The sequence below is a fragment of the Convolutriloba macropyga genome, chromosome 6, assembly GCF_964194025.1.
Source record: "Convolutriloba macropyga chromosome 6, txConMacr16.3, whole genome shotgun sequence".
Taxonomy (NCBI): domain Eukaryota; kingdom Metazoa; phylum Xenacoelomorpha; order Acoela; family Convolutidae; genus Convolutriloba; species Convolutriloba macropyga.
The window spans coordinates 10,701,609-10,725,142 of record NC_134473.1 but is presented as its reverse complement, the minus strand read 5'-3'; the positions used below and the strand labels follow the sequence as shown (position 1 = coordinate 10,725,142).

The following is a 23,534-nucleotide window of genomic DNA, read 5'->3' as shown; positions in this document are numbered from 1 at the left end:
TGTCCCCTGTACAAATCGAGAACATTGTACCCAAAGAATGTACTTCGCAGATCGTCACTGGAGAACTACCCCCTAAATAATGCGTAAATTTTGCTTTACTACTCTCATTGGTTCAGCAAACAAAACAAGATCAGAAAAATCCTTTCTCGGTCTAACCCAGGACTGAATATCGGCCTGAATCTGAATCTCTATCTGATAAGATTCTCTCACAAACTAAGTGACAACTTATTTTGATTAGCAAATGCATTTGTAAATGCGAGTGCTTCCTCTTAATTTCAAAGATGTCATTATAATCTTCTAAAATAGTCTTTCGTTGTTTCTTTTTTTAAATCGAAATTGAGTCTATTATAAACAGAAATTTACGAACAAAATACTTGAGTGATGGATGAGTGTTTGAGCATAAGCAAGGCAAATGATTTTGAAACCTTCCCATAGAAACGATTCAAAAATTTCCAAATTTGGTTGGCGAAAACCTATGTTATTTAGTGATGGAGATGATTAGACCTAACATCTCATTAAGTCAGCCGAAGATATACATCAACCTCTTAAATAAAAGAAGCCAAAAGCTTAACTCAGTTGAGATGATGAGAAAAACTGTCAAAAGAGTTAAAGAGGAACAGTTTTAACAGTGTTTTCTGAAGTGCGCGAAGAATTTCTGTAAACAACACTGTTGTTGGCACTGCTTGTTACTGTAGTTGATGTTTGCCTCTGTCTCGTACCCGATTCCTGCTTTCGCGATTGTTGTTCAGATTCCCTTTTCCTCGCCATTTCTTCCTGTCGCTTCCTCAGCTTCATGTCATGCTCTTCAATTTCCTTCTCAACCACCGATCTCATCTGATTACGCAGAGCAGAGACTGTGTTTATGCTCAGACTTGATGTGAGCGATTTCATTTCAATGACAAATGCTTGCGAGTTGTAGAATTTTGGGTTATCTTTCAGAGATGAAAACAAGTCGGCCAATACCATAAAGTCGTTTGTAGCGAGGATTTCATCTTTCAACCTGTCAATAAAACATAGTTCATAAGCGAAGAGATAAGAATCAGTTGAGCTTGTTTAACATGGATGATAATCTTGTTCTACATGCTAATCTCGAAAGACGCTAGTCTGTGACAAGTCACACCAGAGAATTTCCATGAAAGTTGTATTGTAACATTGTTTTCAGCCAATTTTGGATAATGACTAATAACCGAATAAGATATGATAATCTTACAACATAAGCGACAGATTGCCAGAAAATAGCCGCTATTCCAATAACACCTATTGGAATTGAAACAAGAACAGTCAAAAAGACAATTGTTTTACCAAAAAAAAAATGACTAAAGTACGCGCTACATCGATTGACTCCGTTGTTAGATACACTCCCACTTCTTAATGAGAGTATACATGAGAGAGATTAGTATCGGCAGCAAGCATTAGACCAGGTAACATAAGACTAATTTAAACAAAGTTGAAATACCGGGCATCGAAGACTGGTCTTTATTTGTTTATAATATTTCCATTTTTGACTTCGTTGATCCTCTCCATTTTATATTGTTTTGCATCGCTACTGATGGTTGCAAGCACTTTGAACAAAAAGAGAAAAGAAGGAAATTGCCCTACTGAAAGAAAAGTACTTCACGAAAATTTTGAAGCTGTCAAAACAACGTGAAGCGGAAACATAGCTGGCAGATTGAGAGAAAATAGCCGATATTGCTTCTAGATCTGCAGTCTCAAAAAGATTTTAAAAGAAACAGACCAAAAACATACCCGGCAGATTGACAGAAAATAGCCGCCGTTGATTCCCATTACCATAATGAAAAAACAATTTTTCTACAAAAACAATTTTAAAGCGCGAACTATTTTGATGTCATTTTCTAGTTGAAATACTCCTGTTTCATAGCGAGACGATGGAGGGGCTAGTATCAATGCCAATTAGAGGTGGTGACTAATACTTATAAGCACAAAGTTCGAGCTGCGTGCATCTAAAACTGGGCGTTATGGGTTTATCCAGTTTCTATTTCTGATTTCGCGTTTTGATACTGACTCGGTTCATTTTGAATTTCTTTGCTAATCAACTGCTGTCTGAAAGCACTTTTAGCAGAATGAGAGAAGAGTAAAACCAGCCCAGAGAAGTCAAAAAAGAGTTCCCAAAAAAAATGTTGAACAAGCTGTGAACTAAAGTAAAGCAAAAAAGTTTAATTCGGCGAAGTAAAAAACAATAGGAGCGGTATAATAGCCGGCTGAGAAGCTGAGGCTGCTATTAATAAAACTTTATACTAAATGTTGTGATGTTGAAGTGATTGTGACTTCATATGGTCGCAACGAAACAAAACGACGAAATAAAACACACAGCAGGACACGTCCTGAAAAACAATCAAAATATTTGCCTTATTTAATAACCTTACAATTAATGTTTTAGAGCAGCATCAAACACAATGCACCTGAACCTATTTGCGCAAACACACAAAAGAAATCCAAAAAATAGAAAATTTCTTTTTCTAAGATTAAGTACTTTGTGAATATACCTAAAAATAGAAAAAAATTATTTAAAAAATATTGACTATGCATCCTTAGAATGAATACATAATAAAAACCACGTGGAAATCAATGACAGACAAAAAAAGACAAAGAGAAAATTGGCAAAAATTATAAAGTTTTAAAATCAGCGATGCAAGGCAACGAGAGCCTCATAACTACAATCCAACCCCTTCATTATTATTGTTATTGAGACTAACCGATAAGACCACAACATAAACACTTAAGACTACAGTAATCAACTTTTCAAAGGGTGTCAGGTGTCAAAGTCTAAAAAAACAATTATTGTGAATTCAAGCGACTAAATAGATTCACCTAATACTCATCAGCCACAGATGAAATCTGCCATTGATGAGGTAAAGTTAAAACAAACAGTACAACAAACACAAATAAAACTCACTTGAATTCCCTTAAATTTTTCAAAAAGAAGTATAAAAGTCAAAAAAAATTTTAAAAATAGAACAATTTACTCGATTAAATAAGGCATCCTCAGAATCCGATTAAAGTAGTCATTCAAGACACTAAAAGATAACACACAAATTGAGTAACAACAACAAAGATTCAAAATTTCTTGAAAAGAATGAAAGTCAAAGTGATAGAAAGATTCATTTTTAAAAAAAAAACATTTATATAGATCAAAAAATTCATGTTAGCCACATATGAGACCTGTCCAACAACATTAAAAGATCAGACAAAAAAAAGTACAACAAATATTCAAACCTCAAAAAATCGAGAATATGGAGAACATATAGTGTCAAAGTCTTTAAAACAACTAGCCATCAATTCAAACAATTAAATAGGTTCATTTATGCCTCAATTGCGACAAATATTACAGTCATTCATGATACCAGGTGATAGGACAACAGGTTATATAAAGGAAGTGACAAACTTTCAATATTAATTCATGACAGCAAATTGCGTCAACGTAAAAAAAAGCATTAGCTGCCCGTTCATGAGTTCAATAATTTGCAGATAGTTGCGATTATCAACATAACTTGTATCATAAAAATAGCTCTCAAGAGAAGAAACACTGAATAAATCAGTCTAATTGCCGCACGTGGAATAAAGAACTTGCTTTCAAAAACATAAAATTTTGTTCAAATACCAAATTCTCACTCCAATTGAAGGTATTCGAAAAATTGCCTCAACATCTGAAGAGCACACCAATACAATCCAAAGATTTTGGATTATAAAAGACCAAGTGAAGGCCAAAAAAATTTCGAGCTATCGCCTGACGGTGCTTAATAAAACTGGGTTAGCTAATATTGTATTGGCAGTTTTACTAAGCACCGTCAGGCGATAGCTCGAAATTTTTTTGGCCTTCACTTTGCCTTTTATAATCCAATTTGAAGTTAATATCGCTAATTTGAAGTTTTTCCACAATTTTGCATGTTTTCTAAAATTTGAGCGATTTTTAGCCCTTTTCGTTTTGTTGCTTTTCATGCCAACTGGCTTGAATCCTATTGCTCATAGTTGTTTCTTACAAAATCAGAAAAATTATGTTTGGGTTAGCTAATATTGTATTGGCAAACATATTTGGCAAACAAGTGAAGGCAAATAAATCAGTCTAATTGCCGCACGTGGAATAAAGAACTTGCTTTCAAAAACATAAAATTTTGTTCAAATACCAAATTCTCACTCCAATTGAAGGTATTCGAAAAATTGCCTCAACAAATCTGAAGAGCACACCAATACAATCCAAAGATTTTGGATTATAAAAGACCAAGTGAAGGCCAAAAAAATTTCGAGCTATCGCCTGACGGTGCTTAATAAAACTGGGTTAGCTAATATTGTATTGGCAGTTTTACTAAGCACCGTCAGGCGATAGCTCGAAATTTTTTTGGCCTTCACTTTGCCTTTTATAATCCAATTTGAAGTTAATATCGCTAATTTGAAGTTTTTCCACAATTTTGCATGTTTTCTAAAATTTGAGCGATTTTTAGCCCTTTTCGTTTTGTTGCTTTTCATGCCAACTGGCTTGAATCCTATTGCTCATAGTTGTTTCTTACAAAATCAGAAAAATTATGTTTGGGTTAGCTAATATTGTATTGGCAAACATATTTGGCAAACAAGTGAAGGCCAAAAAAATTTCGAGCTATCGCCTGACGGTGCTTAATAAAACTGGGTTAGCTAATATTGTATTGGCAGTTTTACTAAGCACCGTCAGGCGATAGCTCGAAATTTTTTTGGCCTTCACTTTGCCTTTTATAATCCAATTTGAAGTTAATATCGCTAATTTGAAGTTTTTCCACAATTTTGCATGTTTTCTAAAATTTGAGCGATTTTTAGCCCTTTTCGTTTTGTTGCTTTTCATGCCAACTGGCTTGAATCCTATTGCTCATAGTTGTTTCTTACAAAATCAGAAAAATTATGTTTGGGTTAGCTAATATTGTATTGGCAAACATATTTTTCTGATTTTGTAAGAAACAACTATGAGCAATAGGATTCAAACCAGTTGGCATGAAAAGCAACAAAACGAAAAGGGCTAAAAATCGCTCAAAATTTAGAAAACATGCAAAATTGTGGAAAAACTTAGCGCAAAAATCCCTTTAATTACCAAGCGACACAAAATGCTACGAAAACAATTTGAATAATAATGAATTTGCCGACAACAACCTTTTAGACCACACAAACATAAAAAACATCTTGATTAGCAGACCCACTCCTCGAAAATCTTCACCCAAACAATTTTCTTAAACTTTATTCAATCACTGAGCTTCCCGTTTTTTGGTCGCTCACTTATGAAAGAAAACAACCACAACGCCCCTTCAAGTGGTAAAATCAGGAGCGAAAAAGCCAGCTCATAAAAGCCGTCGGCTATTAATAACACGCTAAAAATAAATAAACTTTGGTTTAACAACGCAAAGAAAAAATAGAAGCGTAATAATAGCCGGCTGAGGAAATAAAGATTGTTATCTCAAGATGCATGTATTATTTTAGCGCTGTTTTCCAACCCTATTCTTTTAACCTACTATAATTTAACCCAAATGTCGTAAACATCTATATCGTTTAACCTCTTAATGATTTAACACCTGCAATGTTTCACCCCAATTTTAGGATTTCTATAAATAAAATTAAGTAGGTCCAAATTAACTCAAATAGTCCAATTAATGAAGATGACACTCAGGGTAAAATGAAAAAGGGGAGAATAAAATATGCCCGCACCTCCGTCATCTCACTCCAAATTTAATCTTTAAATTAATGGCTCATTAGGAAAATAAAGCGAAAGGTTCAATTACTAAAAGCAAAATTCTAACCGTTAGCGAATACGTTATATAATTTGGGCAACTAAAAGTGACTAAAATGAGAATTGAATTCAAGGAAAATTTTTTTTGTATTGCGTCTTGAAATCTATATGGCAACTGTAGACTGTAATTTTACAGTTCTGCCAAAAACAAAGAAACATGGGTAGTAGAAGTCAAAGGTTTTATATTAAAAGAGTAAATAACTATAGCACTCCTTGGAATTGCTTAAAGCTGTAAGTATTTAGATATATTCCTTCCAAAACACAGACGAGCTTTGTTCGCATTCAAAAAATCAAAGCAAATTTTGGCTGTTTAACGGTCCTCCTACATTCACTCCAACATCATGAGTCAAAGGGAGGCCTATATAGAGGGAATTGCGAGAAAAACTAATGCTGAGGTTCCGCACTAAGGAATAATACAAAATTTGAACGGCGAATTCAACCATGACCTTAGAACTATTAACAAATTTGGGAGCAACCGGACAAAAACTGACTTTCTTGAATGCTTTGGACAAACAAAAACCACCAAATAAGGAAAGGCATCAGAGCTCAAAATGAAGGGTTCAGAATTTGATGGATTTTTATGAGGACGTTAGTGATATTCATCTCTTCCAGGTGGTTAGTGGACGTTAGTGATATTCATCATTTCCAATTTGTCATAATTGTGTACTGGAATTAATTTGTTCTTGTGTAAGTTTAGGTTGATATCCATCTTGAAATTTTTGAGATAGCGCCCTATTTGCGTCCTCGAGAAGCTACCTCGAAGACTCATTAGATATTTTGATCTCGGGCGTTAACACTTTGATGGGAACCCTAATTGGAAACACAGTTTTCCGACGTTTAGATAGGGATTTCACAAGGCAGAGCAGCTAGCATAAGTTTCAATCTGGATTTCATTTATGCTTGCTCGCTCATGATTTTGATCGCTCATTTATGCTTGCACAAAAATAGCTTTAAATATAGCTGAAATGGTGTCATTTGGAAAGTACCAATTTTCTCCGTCTGGCAGGTAGGGAACTGTTATTTAAGTCCTTTGAAATTTAGCTCTGCTAATTGTTCATTTCGACGCCGAAAGGGATATAAAAGATTTCAGAGTTACACCGATTTCGGAGCGAACAAACTGCAGGTTTAAATAACTAAGTGGTAAAATTATACAGCTTTAAATTACAGGGACTTAATTAAATAGGGGTGAAAAGAAGCAGGACCGAATTTTCAGTCCTTGTAGTCAACGCACAAAATCAGGTTTGTTAGCCGGGAAAAAATCCATTCGGTAGTGACATTTAATCAAAGCGAAACTGATCCTTTCTGTATAAGGTAAAAAGAATGCTCATTTCTGCCCACATCTTGCAAAAAAGTAAACTTTTTGAGCCAATCTAGTTTAATTCTAGTTGCGCTACAAGACTTGCAATGATACAAGTGCAGCTCAAGACAGATCTCTTCTCTTTAACTTTTCTTTTGGCCTATTTGTTGTGATAAACTTGTTCTTGTGTAAGTTTAGGTTGATATCCATCTTGAAATTTTTGAGATAGCGCCCTATTTGCGTCCTCGAGAAGCTACCTCGAAGACTCATTAGATATTTTGATCTCGGGCGTTAACACTTTGATGGGAACCCTAATTGGAAACACAGTTTTCCGACGTTTAGATATGGATTTCACAAGGCAGAGCAGCTAGCATAAGTTTCCATCTGGATTTCATTTATGCTTGCTCGCTCATGATTTTGATCGCTCATTTATGCTTGCTCAAAAATAGCTTTAAATATAGCTGAAATGGTGTCATTTGGAAAGTACCAATTTTCTCCGTCTGGCAGGTAGGGAACTGTTATTTAAGTCCTTTGAAATTTAGCTCTGCTAATTGTTCATTTCGACGCCGAAAGGGATATAAAAGATTTCAGAGTTACACCGATTTCGGAGCGAACAAACTGCAGGTTTAAATAACTAAGTGGTAAAATTATACAGCTTTAAATAACAGGGACTTAATTAAATAGGGGTGAAAATAAGCAGGACCGAATTTTCAGTCCTTGTAGTCAACGCACAAAATCAGGTTTGTTAGCCGGGAAAAAATCCATTCGGTAGTGACATTTAATCAAAGCGAAACTGATCCTTTCTGTATGAGGTAAAAAGAATGCTCATTTCTGCCCACATCTTGCAATAAAGTAAACTTTTTGAGCCAATCTAGTTTAATTCTAGTTGCGCTACAAGACTTGCAATGATACAAGTGCAGCTCAAGACAGATCTCTTCTCTTTAACTTTTCTTTTGGCCTATTTGTTGTGATAAACTTACTAAATATTTTGAGAACAAATTGAAATATGATGAGATGGAGCTGGAACCAGTGCCAGTGATAGTGATATACCAAAAAATGAACGGACCCCTCCCCCACCTTTCCCGCAACATCATTCAAGTAAGATGATGCTCCACCACCACCGCTACCACCATCTTTCCGAAGCAAGAGAGCCTATAACGTTCTGAGCTCAACTGGAGGCAATGACGATGCAATGTTGAGGGCACTCAATATCAGTGTGCGAAGGCCAATTGAGGGACAAATTCCCTTCAAAATAGAGGAAATAAACAAAAATTTAGGTAGTAGTATTAAGAAGACGATAGAAGGAAGTATTAAGCGTCAGAGATGAGCAGAAGTGACTAAAAACGACAACGAATAAAGAAGGACGCTCGATAGGTATGTCGATGGAGGAGTCTGCAAATCAAGTGCTGAAAACCGCCTAAGACATTGGTGCCAATGCAGAAAGCCAGGACGTCTCAATTGCGCATCGGATTTCAGGGAGGCAGAAAGCTCCAAAACCAGTGATAGTGAAATTCGCCAGATGTGTCGCAAAATTAGATAAACAAGAAAAAACAAAACAGAACTAAAGAGAAGTCACCCGCCATCAGCATAGTAGAAGATATCAGTCCAGCCCGAAGCCTATTTATTAGTAAAATGAAAGCAGACAACAGAGTGGATTCTGCGTGGACCCGAGACGAGGCATTTTTTAAAACCAAGAATGACCGATCAGTATACAAAAAAAAGAACTTCTATCAAGGTGCTATGGACTTGAACTACGAGTTCGACAGTTGAACTATAATCGATCTTCATTGTTTTCGGCATTAACTCTTCCTCCCGGTGCTATATCAATTCCAATGAAGAGTAAAAAATCATCTATTTTGTGTTAATGTTAAGGTGCTATATCAATTCCAATGAAGAGTAAAAAATCATCTATTTTGTGTTAATGTTAAATCACTAAAAGCACATTTTATTGACTTATAAGAACTTTTTGAGACTTGACTCACCACCAATGTACTTTGCATAACTGAAACATGGCTGAACAGGGATGACAACCATGAAATCTATTTAATCACGGAATACTCACGGAGTTTTTTGGTCAGAAATCTGGATAAAGTAGGAAGCGGCGTAATAGCACAACGTTGAGGGTACTTAATATAAAAGAAGAACTTTTGGCAGAAATACCAGAAGCCATAGGAGCCGCTTTTGAACAAAATGGTTGTATAAAAAATTGCTTACTGTATAAAACCCCTCTCAGTTCAACAAAAAAAGTTAATTAGTCTGTTGGTCTGCGTAGAAATATCACTCAAAATTTGAACAATCCCTGTACAGAAATTTGGTTAACCAACGCTTTTCCGAACATTGCCCAATTATACATTGAAATGGTCAATTGGTTCCATGTACAATAATAATTGCTATACTTTCCGTAACACCAAATTCCTGAAAAACCCAAATTCAGTAAATGACTAATTGTTCTTTCTCAAAGCGGAATCAACTGAAATTGGAAAATTTCTAACAGACAATGATTCAATGAACTAAAATTTCGGCCTCTGTAACACATCTTTACAAAAATTCTGGATAAGTTCGCTCCCATAATCTCAACCATCACTCAACTGAAATCAGCTCCAAAATGGTTAGACAACACATAAAAACGTATAATGTAAGAGAAACGCAGCTCACAAGAAGTGGAAAGAAAATGAAAAAGATTTTAAATTGTTAGGTCGCTTTCTGCAGTTAAGGAAAAAGTTTGAGAAACAAGAAATTCAACTAAAAGGAAAATTCATTTCGAAAAATTCAAATCTTGTACTGGTGACTGATGGAAAACCTATTAACTAATAAACGATCTTTGTGGTAAATACTCCGCTGGTCGAACTGTGCCAGTGCTTGATTCTTGCTTGACATCTGTGCCTGAGACCACTGGTGCCCATACGGCTAAAACATTCACAGAATAATTCAATTCCATTGACGTAAATGTCAAGAACGCTCTTCACGGTGTATATGCAACCAAACTGCATAGTTTTCCACACTCGAAAAACTTGCCTCCCATAGATGGAAAGAAATTGCCAGCATCATTGGGAAATTGGATAATAAACATTCAAGGGTAGATAAAAAATCTAATGCAATTGTTATAGTTTCCCAAGAAGCTATCGTACCAATATTAACAATGTTAATCAACCAATCGATTCAGCGCGCAGCCTTGCCTACTGATCTGAAAACTTGCACTCTAAAGGAGAAAAAGTCACATCCTTTTCCCTGGACCTTTGTAAAGCATTCGATACCATAGACCATAGTATTCTGCTATTTAAACTTGAGATCTATGGAAATCCCGGAACTGCAATTGAGTGGTTCCAATCATATTTATTTGAGCGGAAACAATTTTTAATAGTCAACGGTAGCTCATCATCATTGGAGACTGTCAGCTCTGGTGTTCCTTCGGGCTCCATCCGGGGTCCATTGGTATTCATCATCTATGTTAACGACTTACCGCGTGCCTGTCCCAGCCTAGATGTCATTCTGTTCGCTGACGACAGCTGTTACTGCAACAGGACTTGATGAAAACTTGCTTAAGGATGAGCTCAATGCACTCACCCTCTGGTAAGCTGCGAATGAGCTAATTGTTCATGTCGATAAAACTTAAACTAAAACTTTAAAACAAGTGCTTCAAATTTATTTCTTTCTTCCGTCCTAATGATTATTTTGGACAACCATATGTGCTGTAAACATCTCTGAGTATATTTGGACTGAAGGTTATCGTTCGGTAAACATGTAGAAACTAGAATTCGAGGACAATAAAACCTCTCCAAATCCTACAGAAAAAAATTAGGCTCATTTATTTCCGGGACAGAAAGACAAACTTTGATCTATTCGTACGGAATAAAATAATAACTGTTTATGAGCTACAGTTATACGAATTGATTAAATTTGTTGTAAAATCATTGAATGGCATGCATAGTGATTGTATCTTGAATAGTTTTTTCCAATATCACAATGAAATAAGACACAGAAATACTCAGATTATTTTCTCAAATGAGTGTCCTTCAATAAAGCCTTTCAGAGGCGTTCAGTTCCTTCCGTTGCGTCAAACTTTTCAATAGTCTTCGTAAAAGTAGAATCACTGCCAAAAACTTTGAAAATTTGAAACCGAAGGAAATCGCGGGCTTTCATCATAAACTGAGGGAGTCGGTTCTCTTGGACAACGCGTGCTTGGTGAATTCGATTTTTTAATGAAATTTTCCAGGTTTTTTTTTGTTATTTAGGCGTGGATGTTGTCCGGGATATAAAATGCATTAAGATATCATGCGCTACAATGAACAGATCAAAAATTTTTAGCGACTCAAAACCGTAGGAGTTAGGGAACCTAGAAAATTTTAGCATAATTTTTAAAAAAATCGATCACTTTTTGTCTTAAGTTGCTTTCAACTTAGCTAGGGTGGGAACATAGAGGGCAACATGGCCCCGTCCTCCTGTCCATTCCGAGATAATCTGTTAACTTTTGTATGTATAATATTTCTTTGGAGAAATAAATTTTTTCTTTTCAGAGCACATTCGCTGATGCGTTAAATAATGTCATTTTTCACAAAATCTTGATGGATTAGCAGTAAAGTTAATGCTAGCCGCAACTACCAAGTTATGTACCTGTGAATGATGGTTAAAGCAGCGCGGTGAAATACTTTGAAAGATTCGTAGAAGAGCATGTCCCATATCCTGAGAGCAAGTTCCATTGGTAAGCAGTCGATGAAGAGGCAGACGAACCACTTGTCGAAGTAGAGCTCAAAGCCAGAGAACTGCTCTATCCTGGCGAACTGTTGAGGACAGTACTTCTGCACCAGAGACTTGAAAACAAGGCGCTCAATTCGAAGTCCTAAAATTAAACGAGTTTCATTACTTAAACTTCCCAAACTGTGTTTGAAGCAACAGCAATCTTTTATTTAAATCAGATGGCGTCCCCAACATCATCTGCGCAAATAGGGCATGATTATTTATTTCATCACAGTTCATCACAATCACAGAAGCATTCTCATCAATTGTGCCCCAAGAGACGTCTCAAGTGCAGCCTACTGCTTCCGTGCTCTCGCATATTAACCACACCAAGGGGATTCAAATGTTTTTAAAAATCACCAGACCGCACGTATAATCTACTTGGCAAATATCTACAGGTAAATATCTGCATTCATAAAATGGGGCTTATCAGCCGAAAGCGTAAAATATTATGAGTCTAAGATGAAATCCCACTGGTCAAATCAAATAGTGGAATTGTTTCACCTCCTCCCCCGTGAAGCAATTTTTTTTCATTACTATAGGTGCAGAGGAGGGAGGGGGGGGGGGGGGGGGGAGGGGGGAGGGGGGAAACAGATGCCGTATTTGAGATGACCAATGGGATTCAATACTTCACACTGAGCACATTAAGAATTTTATGCACTCAAGGTCACTATTGCCGCACCCATAGAAAACTCAACAAGATCAGTGTTATGTCGCTAAACTTGGGACATTGGCCTAAATTAAACAGTTGCTTTGGAATTGCTTTAGAAAATATCGTAAATTTATTTACGAAAAACAATAGTCAACCATCTAATTAAGCTAGCAGGATTAAGAGGGGCGTTATCTACATGCTGATAGATGGAGAACAAAATTATCATGAAAAAATTGACCGTTCCGCCAAATTAGAGGCAAGTAGGAACTATATAAAGCATGTATATTTTTCGAGTGAATGTGACCCGAACGATAGACTTCTAGCTGATCTTTCCCATAAAAATTATTAAAACTGCTAGCAAAAATCGCACATTTACCCATATATTGAGTTATTTTCCTCTTCTTGTAACGTTAGCAATCTCAGTATTTCATATAATATTTATGAAAAATTGACCTTCGAATGAAGGAGAAAGTTAGTTTTATGAGTCACACTTGCCTTTGAGATTGGACGAGTAGTAGGAACTAGGCACAATGTGAAAGATAACACGGTCCAACAGAGTGAAACAGTCCAACTCTGTCCCTCTCAACAGGATGAACGTGGCTGCTATGCTGTTCATACCTGCAAAAAACACTACTTGATAGCACGGTATTTTCACACATAATCATCACTGATCATCAAAAACGGCAAAGAAATCCTTGTCTTTGTTAGTGGACAATTTATGTGCAGTTTTTTAATGGAGAGAGCTCGTTTTACAGATATTAGTTCGTAAAAGTCTAACAATCACTCTTTTCGAAAAATGGATTTAAAAATTTACTGGGAAGGTGGATAACAGAGCCTCACTATATCATCACTGCGCACTAAAATAATCTCACCAACATGCTATTTGTACAAAGCTTTCATTGAAATTGCCAGCCACCAAATCAGAAAGGCTGCAAAATCCGATACCTTTTGTGTATTATCTTGATCGTAGAAAAGAAACCCAGATCGTAGAAAAGAAACCCTTTAGGAAGACACCCCATTGTTGTCTTACCCTGGCAATATCCTGGGTCGGGTCTGAAGGAGGCAAAAGCCTCCAGCACCAATTTCAGAGATCCCATCAGGCGCTCAGACTGTGACCCTCCATGGAAATTACTGTTGTCTGGGAATGTTCTGCGGAGGTCTTCGAAAATTACACTTTTGAAATCAGGCTGGCATGGTGAACTACAGGCTTGTCGGAACCTAAAAACAGTCAAGATTTTGCACATCCAGATAAATTAAGTTGGCTGTTCAAATTGAAAAAAAAAGCTAGAAGGGAAGCGGAATAAAATGAAACGAGCAACTCTCAAATTATAGGTTCATCTCAAACCTCACGCAATAAACAACTCAAAATAAGCTAAAATATTTTCAGAAGAGCCTTCACAGTTGTAAATCATTTACATTTTTCCTGTTACACTGTCAAAATTGTTGAAGAAACAGCAAGCTCTAACGAAGCAGCTCCATGTAGCATGAAACATTTTAACGATACAAAATTTTGCCACTTGTTATGAATTGAAGCTCGGGTGCTTGATGTCTAAGAAGCATTGCATTTGATTCATAGATCCTCATTCATTCAGAAAACTTAGTTAAAACAATGGTTAAACTTAGTGTGTGAAAACAAATAAGCACTATTTCTGTCATAGTTAAACAATCGCACCTTTGTTCATAACTTGGTCCGTCACCCGTCTCAGACACCGTTAACCAAACTGCAATTCTTTTGTCTTTAGGCACTCCCTTTCGGCAAAATCTCTTCAATACCGAGCTCTTTTGATAGTTCTTCCTTCCATAGACAATCTCCCACCTGTGCTCCCGCCTTTGAACCTGAGCTGTTGTGTTGGGTGACACAGAGTAGCCTGACTTCCTCACGAAACCGTATGTGTCGAGGATTTGACCCTCGAATCGACTCCGCTCACCATTCATTCATCCATCTAAAATTAAGTGCCACTCGTTACAACAAATAATTTTGAATTTTTGAATTAATTTGAATTTATTTAAAATGGTAGGGCCTTTAAGTTCCGACCTCGTGTAGTAAGGGAAGCAACCTCGAAATATTTATCCAAAAAACATGAGTGGCATCATTTGAAGCCCAAGCTAAGTAGAATATTCCCGCAAAGAAATTGTTTTCGAAATTCACTAATCCTTTCAAATAAGTTCGTAGAAAATTAGCAAAACTTTTCAGAACGAGCACGGCAGGTTGCTGAAATTAAATGGTGGTTCCCTTAAACCTAAAAAGCTGAAGTTAGTCGAACTAGTTTTCAGGCTGACTTTGAAGTCACTATAAACGTGATCATCTTCAATCACATTTTCGGTCGAAAACAATTAAAGTACGACGAAAAACGCTCTAAAAACAACTAGAAAAAAAATCAAAGTAAAATTCTTTAGATAGTTGAGCTTGGAGATAGACGAGTAGCGCCAAATAGTTTTTGAAAGCCAGCAAAATCTTTTAATTCCAGGCTTAAGATTTTCCTTGCTCTGGAACCCTTGCTATACGTGATAAATTGAATTCATGAAAGAATGTAGAACTTTTTGTAAAAGTTTTATGGTGCATCACGCAGCTAACACCAGACAAGAAAGATACGTTTTAAAAAAGAACAAGCACTCATTTGTGCTGACGCAGCTTGACTTTGACTACCATTAGCATGTTTCATTCTTCTGAAACGAATTGAAAATAGCGCAAACTTAATAGCAATGATAGTATTAAATTACTGACAGCTAAACGGAAACAATTTTGAACAAACACTTATTCAAATTACTGTAGTTGTCGATTGTAAAAACTGTTGTACTAAAGCGCGAGCAGAGAAAATAACAGCCGTCAGATGGCATAAATAGATGCTAAAATGTATGTAAAATGTAGAATAAAGACAGCAATCTATATAGAACTGAGTTGTGTTTGTCCGCGCAATCTATTTCATCTTTAGCAAAAATGAAGCAATTTGGAAAACTAAAACTGCTTGTTTAATTTCAAAAAATTTTAAAAATAAATTTTTAACAGCATTTATATAGGAGCACTTTAATGACCTTGAAAGTTTTTATCATAAGCTGGACAGACATTAATAAGCCTTAAAAGTCATTCAGAGAGTCATTTATGACTTAAAACTAATCAAACATTTTAGATTAAAACTTATGTATGTAACAAATGGGGCATGATATACATTAAATGAAAAAAACTTAATAATTACTTAAAAGTCCCTTAGATTAGAAGAATTTTTATCTTTTACTTGCATCTGAACGCGAGAGAAAATTTGGCATCTCAAAGTATTTATTTATTTAAGTAATTTGAGGCAATTTCATAAACGCAAGTTTTAGGCCAAATGAACTTCTTTGCAAGGAAAACAGTCACAAAATATTGATTATAATTTTAAGCTAAAAATGGTATTTAGTAAGTAAGATCAGTGCTTAAAACATTTAACGTGGTTTCCCACAACAGAAAAGTAAACCATCTTCCTCAGCTATTTTATGATGGTCAGATCTTAATAATGGACGTCTCTAATTTAGAGTCTCACTTTGGAACAACTATTTGCTATCTTCCGTGCATGTATAAATCAATTCTGTTTGCTTGATACCAGATTTCAATTTCTTTGTCTGCATATTTTTCGAAAACATCAACAACATTGATGACTAAAAAATTTCGATCAATCGATCCCCCATCTGTTAAGCCCGTTTGTATATTCTTTGAAGATTCTCCCAAAAAAAATCCCGTGTACCCGTAAGTTGGCATAAAACAACGAGTTGCGTCACAGGATTTGCCGTACAAAAGGAAAACGCGGGGAGAAAATGAGGCAGGGGCAAAATTGATTTGCTCTAATCCCCATAGGGTAATCGATTCACTGAGACACTTCACTTAAAGGGGCTCAAAAACTGCATACCAGGTAACTTCAAAAGTGCATGACAACCGCATTTTCAGGCACCAAACGAAACAAAATGTCTGCTATTGCGTTCGAACATTCACTTGCGTAACCTCACTTGTCACGCGCTAGTGCAGCTGCCTGTACTCTGTATAAGAATGGCAATCTCATAAAAGAAAGAGAGCAGACTAGACGTTCGACAGAAAAATGAATAAAATTCAGAGTTGAGGATTAACAAACATGGCGAGATTGTGTAGAAACTTGGATAAAATTGGGGATTGTTTGCATTAAATATTAAATTGGGGAGTTGTACTTGCTGCAACACTCAAAAGGAAATTTTGATCCGTAGTCTGGTGCCCTCAAATGATTGTACAAGTATCGGTACTAGGAATGAAATGTAGTTTTCTGCCGTGTGATCGGCCAATTGAAGCGCGCAGTTTAATTGAAAAAAATGGTCATTGCCATGTTCATAGCGCAGTAAATTTGAAAACGGTAAATCCGATTGGTTGATTTCTTCTCACAATGCATTGCAGGGAAGAGGAGTACATGTGAACAGTCCGTAATTCATTGTCTATTTAGTTTATAATCAAAAAAGTTTTTAATAGCCAAAAAGTCATACTTCTAAGTTCACCAACATACCATGGACATGGTGTATGCGCTAAGTGTTCGGCTATAACATTAACAGGTCTGATTTTGAACACCGTAGACTGTCAATTTGTCAAGGGGTGCTGTTCTAATGTTTCAACTTAAAAATACATGAAAAGTCGAAATTTGATCTCTTAAGTTGATATTCAAATTGTTTCCTTTCACATTTAAGGAAAGTATAGACTGATAACATAACCAGCTTTAACGTGGATCGACTTGCTCTTCACCGAAAGGCAGAAACCCCCCCCCCCCCATATAAGAACGACACATACCATATGGCCTTTAGTAGCAGCTGAGGCTTGGGCATTAATCTGCACAGATTTTTTGAGATCATGTATATCATTAGTCAGTTCAGGTTTATTGCAGTGGTCACATTTTGTCTACTTAATCATATCTGGTATTGTATATATGTTAAATCACACTTCTTTATGAGAATTCTTTGCATTACACTTTTATTCTACCGTGGTTACATGGTTTTTGAAGCATTAAAGAGATGTTTCGTTCCACAATTGAATATGAGCTGTATTAGGGTTCAGGGATCTTTTTACTCCTTTTTTGATTTCTTCCCTGGTTTGAAGGATTTCCCAACCTAACCCATCAAGGTGTTCTATCAACTTAACTATGTCACTGCTCAAACGGGGCTTTAGTCTAATAAGCTTTCTACCAACGATAATCAGATCCGTTTTCGCAACCGATCTCATAAAGTCATAATCAGACATATTATTTCGGACATTCTCCCATACCTCGAGTTCTGAGGGGTGAACAGAAGAGAAAACGCCAATTTGAAGCTTGATAACTCTGATCGAATACTGCAGGCTAAACACTTTTAGTAAAATACCAGCCCATTCAGAGTTAGGGAGATCTAACTTCAAAACTTTAAGTAATGACTGGCCTTCCACTAATTTAGAAAACCACATCTCAAACATCTCTTTCAGATCAACAGTCTCTGTATCATAGCCAGAATTTTTCCCCAATTTACTGAATATTTGTACCGATTTCAGATAAGGATCGTCTGAAGGGAAAATAACTCTTACGCTTTGGAATTGTTTGCAGTGAATAAAGCCAGACATCAAGCGCCAATCTAGTGATAAAGTGGTGCAGATCTCTGGCAAAACAGATAAAGTCCTTGGTTCTTGCCAAATTGAGTTTTCAATGAACACATCCAAAGAATCACTAAACACTGCTTTGCATAATATGACTTCTATTACTCTGCTATTTGGATACATCACTGCTAAGACTGAAGGAAGCTCTGGAAGTGAATCGAATCTCAGCTTCTTACCGCTTTGAATTGCGCATGAAACTCGCCTAACACTGGAAAAAACTGGCAGGTTTAGAAAAACGAAACTTTGCTTCAAATTCAACTTCAAACCAAAAACCTCCAGCAGATAAAAACTTTTACCAAAAGCCCTCAGATAGTCTTGTTTTGTCGGAAAACTACTCACTGGATCGAATTCTCCCAGGTCTCTGTATGCTCCAAAATTTGGTAATATTTCGTCCTTCATTATTGGAAACTGCACAAACTTTGGGGAATTATCTTCCATAGATACACACAATGTGAGGCAAAGATTTGCTTTTCGTGCAAAGTAATCAAACAAAGCTGTGAATTTTGCTTGCATTTCGTCGCTCCCAAATAAATAACTACATAGAACAACTAATCGCTTGGGCGTTTGAAAAATATACTTTAGTTTGCTCACGATGTCACCAACAAGGAAATCATTATCGAGATAACACCGATAATTCTCTAAAGGCAAGGAAGCCAGTAGCCACTCGTAATCATAACTGCAAAGGTCTTTAACCACGCTAGCCACATCAAATAAGGTACTGAAGTTTTCATCATCACCAAATATACTTCTGTTGATATTTTCACTCGAAATTACTAATGGATATTTGACCTCAAACCCCCTGATTAAACAGTGCAAGTACTGGCACGTTGAAGACAGAGAATTGAGGCTATTATTGCACGATATTAAGCTGGGCTCTATATTGTCCTCACTCGCCAGCAATTTACATATGGTTTCTATGATTTCAGTAGGAAGCGAACAAAACAAACCACTGTTCTCTTTCTGCGAATTTTCTAACTTCCCATACAAAATACCCATTAAAATAATAGAATTAACGTCAACTCTCGGTAATAGTTAAAAAGCACATCCATAGCTTCAATGTTTGGCATCTGACTGCGGTTTTGCGCCTTGTTTTGTTCTAATTCAACACTAATCAAGTCGTCCATTTACAAGGTGTTCTCTAAGGGTCACAGCATAAATCTTAATCGCACGAGAACTTAGTATGCTCAAACAAGGGCGCCTGTATCTGGTAAACGCACATAGCGAGGGTCTTGATTTCCATCTTAATCTTGCTTACTGCTCCTTCTTAATTACGCAATCTAAATATATGTCAATATTTTACCTCTGAAACGAAATAAAGCTAAAAAATTGAACACAAAGAAAAATGCCAGGAGTTCATGGAGTTTAAATTCTGGTTGTGCATACAAGTACACAAACGGGTACTAGGTATTATTATTGTGGCATTGTGGTGTAATAACCCCAGCTTGCCGCTACTTCAGCGGAGCTTTGGTGCAATGGCAGCATTCTTTTCAGATGAAGGCTGTTTACATTTCTGAGCAAGATGTCCGGTTCACCATTTACCATGCAAATTATATCGTCAACGTATCTTAATAATGGTGTCTTTCAGTTTCTGGTTCACTATCTAATTTGTTAGTCCTTTGTCAATTAGAGCAATATCACACCATGTCATTCATTTTTGCGTAAAGTTTATCATCAATATTTTGGCATTTTGAATGGAACCAATTCTCACATTTCTCACATTCCATTCATTTTCCAATATATGGGACTCTACAGTTGCACTCAGGGCAGGCCTCAAGACAATTTTTAGGGATCTTTTTGATGATCTCTTTTGCTGATTTGATCTGACTTTCAAATGACTTCATCCAAATGTTAGCCAGAGTTACTGCAAGTCATGCTCTCATTGCTAAACCATTCACCTGACAAAACCATCTGTCATGGTTTTTAAAACAGACATTTGTCACAGCTAGCTTCAAGATTGTTTTCAAAGTCGATCTTGACATCTCAGGGGCGTGGTCACTCGAATACAGGCTCCTCAAGGCTATTTCAATTGCTTCAATAACAGGGGCAAATGTATTTAAGCTTTTCACATCCAAAGAAACGAGGCTCTCATCAGGCTCCAATTTTATGGATTCTAGTTTTCTCCGTGCATCCAGCGTTAACGTCTCAATGTTAGCACCATGTACTTTATGAAAAAGTGGCGAGAGGAATTTATTCAAATTGTAATAACTAGTTCCCAGTATAGACAACACTGGGCGTAAAGGAATTCCATTTTTGTGCACTTTTGCTAGGCCATAAAGTCTGTCGGGTTGTGCTCCTGTTGAACGCAATTTTTGATAATTTTTTTCGCCTAATAAAGAGCTCTTCTTCATATCAAGCAACGCGCTGTTGATGTCTTTCTCAATCTTAAGAGCAATGCTATTCCCCGTACTAGCAATTTCTCGAATTTGGGTGCAATCGAGAACAGCCACTAGCTTTTTTCGATGTGATTGCCTCTTCATCACACAAAATCCCGTGCACTTATCAAAAGGTGAAGCTACGATGTCGTTATTTTTCAAAAATTTTGCCCTTTTCACACCCCCTCTGTCAGCGGGGGTTATTCTGACATTTTTAGCGTACCATCTCGCAGAGGTTTTCAATTTCACACAGTTTCTCACCATCAGTTCCGCTTTCTCGGAGCGTGCGGACCAGTTTGTCTGTATCTGCTAAAAAATGCACCTCATTGAATTTGTCGCGGACTTGATGTTTTGGTCTGTAGCACAGAAGAACTATCACAAAAGTTAGTAAGCTAGTTTTGTCAAGTGTTCTGATGGAATCAAAATTTTCATCCTTTAGGGGCCTATCCTGACGTAAAGACAGCTTTTTGAACTTTGCATGCAACCTTTGTTTTTGTTCTTGCGTAATTTTCCGGATAGACAAGCGTATGTTGAAGGTCACTGAACCAAGCACTCTGAACTAACACTAAAATATTGAGCGCTGAATGCATGTTCTGCCTAAAAATTTTCGAATTGCCACGCGATTAATATTATATTGTGGATCAAAACAAAAATCTCCAATTCAAAACTCCTACAAAATAAAACTCATATTAAAAGTTTCAAACTTCTTTTAACATTTCAACAAACTTTAAGGTTGAAACCTGGAAAAATTTTAAGAAAATTTGCAAATTTAGAAAGATAATCAAGACACAATGCTGTATATATGCATATCTGTAAATATTTACTTAACAAGTTTTAAACTACTGACGATGCAAGTTATTGCAAAAACGTTTGAGTAATTTAACAATTTTATATCGACTTTTAACACTTTTTAGCTATACTAGCAGGTCAATAGTGAAACGATTGCCTATCAGCAGGGTTATATTGAAGAGGTTATTTCAAAATAACAGGCTTTTAGAGCAACCATGCACTTAGTAGTGGCATCATCTCTTTCTCACGCATTGAGCAAAGTGACTTAAGAAGGCAAGAAAGGACTGTCGCCACATATCACATCAATTCCGGGCCTGAATTTGAAACCGATCTCAAGAAACATCGTGAAAAACGTCAGATTGTTAAAAGAAAATAGCAGAAGCCTTACCGGACAAATCTATTACTGTGGCACCATATTATTAACATCACAACTACAAAACAAAAATCCAACAACATCAGGCATTGTGACTCGGACAACCTCGTGGAATTCCTACAGAAAAACAGGTTCCATTTTGAAGCTATTCTGTATTGTACACGTAAGGGAGCCACTGATATTGTAAAAATTTTGCTGAAAACATGTATTTTGGTAATCCAAGTATCAAAGCACATTATTTCCAGAAGAAAACGCGTGATTATTGGTGCTTGAAGCAGTACAGAGAATTGCATGAAGAGGCTGCACTGGAATTGAGGACGTTGGACATCATTTGGCGCCACCGGAAGAACTTGTGCAATCTACTAAAGAAGGGAAAAGGTAAACCTAAGGTGGGAAAACGTCAACGTCAGGCAAGAGCGAGGCAATGTTTAAACGGGGCTAACTTGTTACTTACGGACTTGGTTGTCTGTAGTTCAGGTGTACAACCTTGTGTAAATGGCGCCACTTCTGCCACTATGCTGGTTGAAACATGTCCTGAGGAAAAAATGAGAAAAGGAAGACTTTTCTGGATCATACAAAAAATTTAGAAAAGCCGGAAAATGGAAATGGTAGAATTTTTTTCTAGAGAAATGCGTTGAAATTGATGTTATACCAGACTTTCTAAAGTTTCGTGTTCCAAAAAATGATGTTTTCTCTGATTAGGCTGTACGTGGTGTTCAAATTAGGCTACTTAAAACGGAACTAAACAAAGCAAGAGAAAATAAAGCGAACATCGACGCAAGGGCTGACAGTAGAAGGAGTGAACTTTGTCAGGATCTGAACGAAAAATTGCTCGGTTCTGTGGCCTTCAACATACGCTTGTCTATCCGTAAATATAGACTAAACATAAACAAAGGTTGGATGCAAAGTTGAAAAAGCTGTCTGTACGTCAGGATAGGCCCTTAAAGGAGGAAAATTTTGATTCCATCAGAACACTTGACAGCACTAGCTTACCAACTTTTGTGATAGATCTTCTGTGCTACGGACCAAAACATCAAGTCCGCGACAAATTCATTGAGGTGCATTTTTTAGCAGATATAGACAAACTGGTCCGCACGCTCCGAGAAAGCGGAACTGATGGTGAGAAACTGTGTGAAATTGAAAACCTCTGCAAGATGGTACGCCAAAAATGTCAGAATAACCCCCGCTGACAGAGGGGGTGTTAAAAGGGCAAAATGTTTGAAAGATAACGACATCGTAGCTTTACCTTTTGATAGGTGCACGGGATTTTGTGTGATTAAGAGGCAATCACATCAAAAAAAAGCTAGTGGCTGTTCTCGATTGCACCCAAATTCGAGAAATTGCTAGTACGGTGAATAGCATTGCTCTTAAGATTGAGAAAGGCATCAACAGTGCGTTGCTTGATGTGAAGAAGAGCTCTTTGTTAGGCAAAAAAAATTATCAAAAGTTGCGTTCAACAGGAGCACAACCCGACAGACTTTATGGCCTAGCAAAAGTGCACAAAAATGGAATTCCTTTACGCCCGTCAACGCTGGATGCACGGAGAAAACTAGAATCCATAAAATTGGAGCCTGATGAGAGCCTCGTTTCTTTGGATGTGAAAAGCTTATATACATTTGCCCCTGTTATTGAAGCAATTGAAATAGCCTTGAGGAGCCTGTATTTGAGTGACCACGCCCCTGAGATGTCAAGATTGACTTTGAAAACAATATTGAAGCTAGCTGTGACAAATGTCTGTTTTAAAAACCATGACAGATGGTTTTGTCAGGTGAATGGTTTAGCAATGAGAGCATGACTTGCAGTAACTCTGGCTAACATTTGGATGAAGTCATTTGAAAGTCAGATCAAATCAGCAAAAGAGAACATCAAAAAGATCCCTAAAAATTGTCTTGAGGCCTGCCCTGAGTGCAACTGTAGAGTCCCATATATTGGAAAATGAATGGAATGT

General features: G+C 36.8%; 1 protein-coding gene across 1 annotated transcript; it reads right to left on the bottom strand.

The window, feature by feature from the left end:
* Positions 1-550: 550 nt before the first annotated feature.
* Positions 551-14,416, bottom strand: LOC142340754 (growth hormone-regulated TBC protein 1-like). The gene is made up of 5 exons (XM_075391458.1): positions 14,117-14,416; positions 13,475-13,662; positions 12,940-13,062; positions 11,670-11,895; positions 551-1,000 (listed from the first exon to the last, which is right to left on the bottom strand). Exons 1-5 carry the CDS (start codon positions 14,377-14,379, stop codon positions 607-609), a joined length of 1,194 nt encoding a protein of 397 aa, XP_075247573.1. The 5' UTR covers positions 14,380-14,416; the 3' UTR covers positions 551-606.
* Between the last annotated feature and the right edge of the window lie 9,118 nt (positions 14,417-23,534).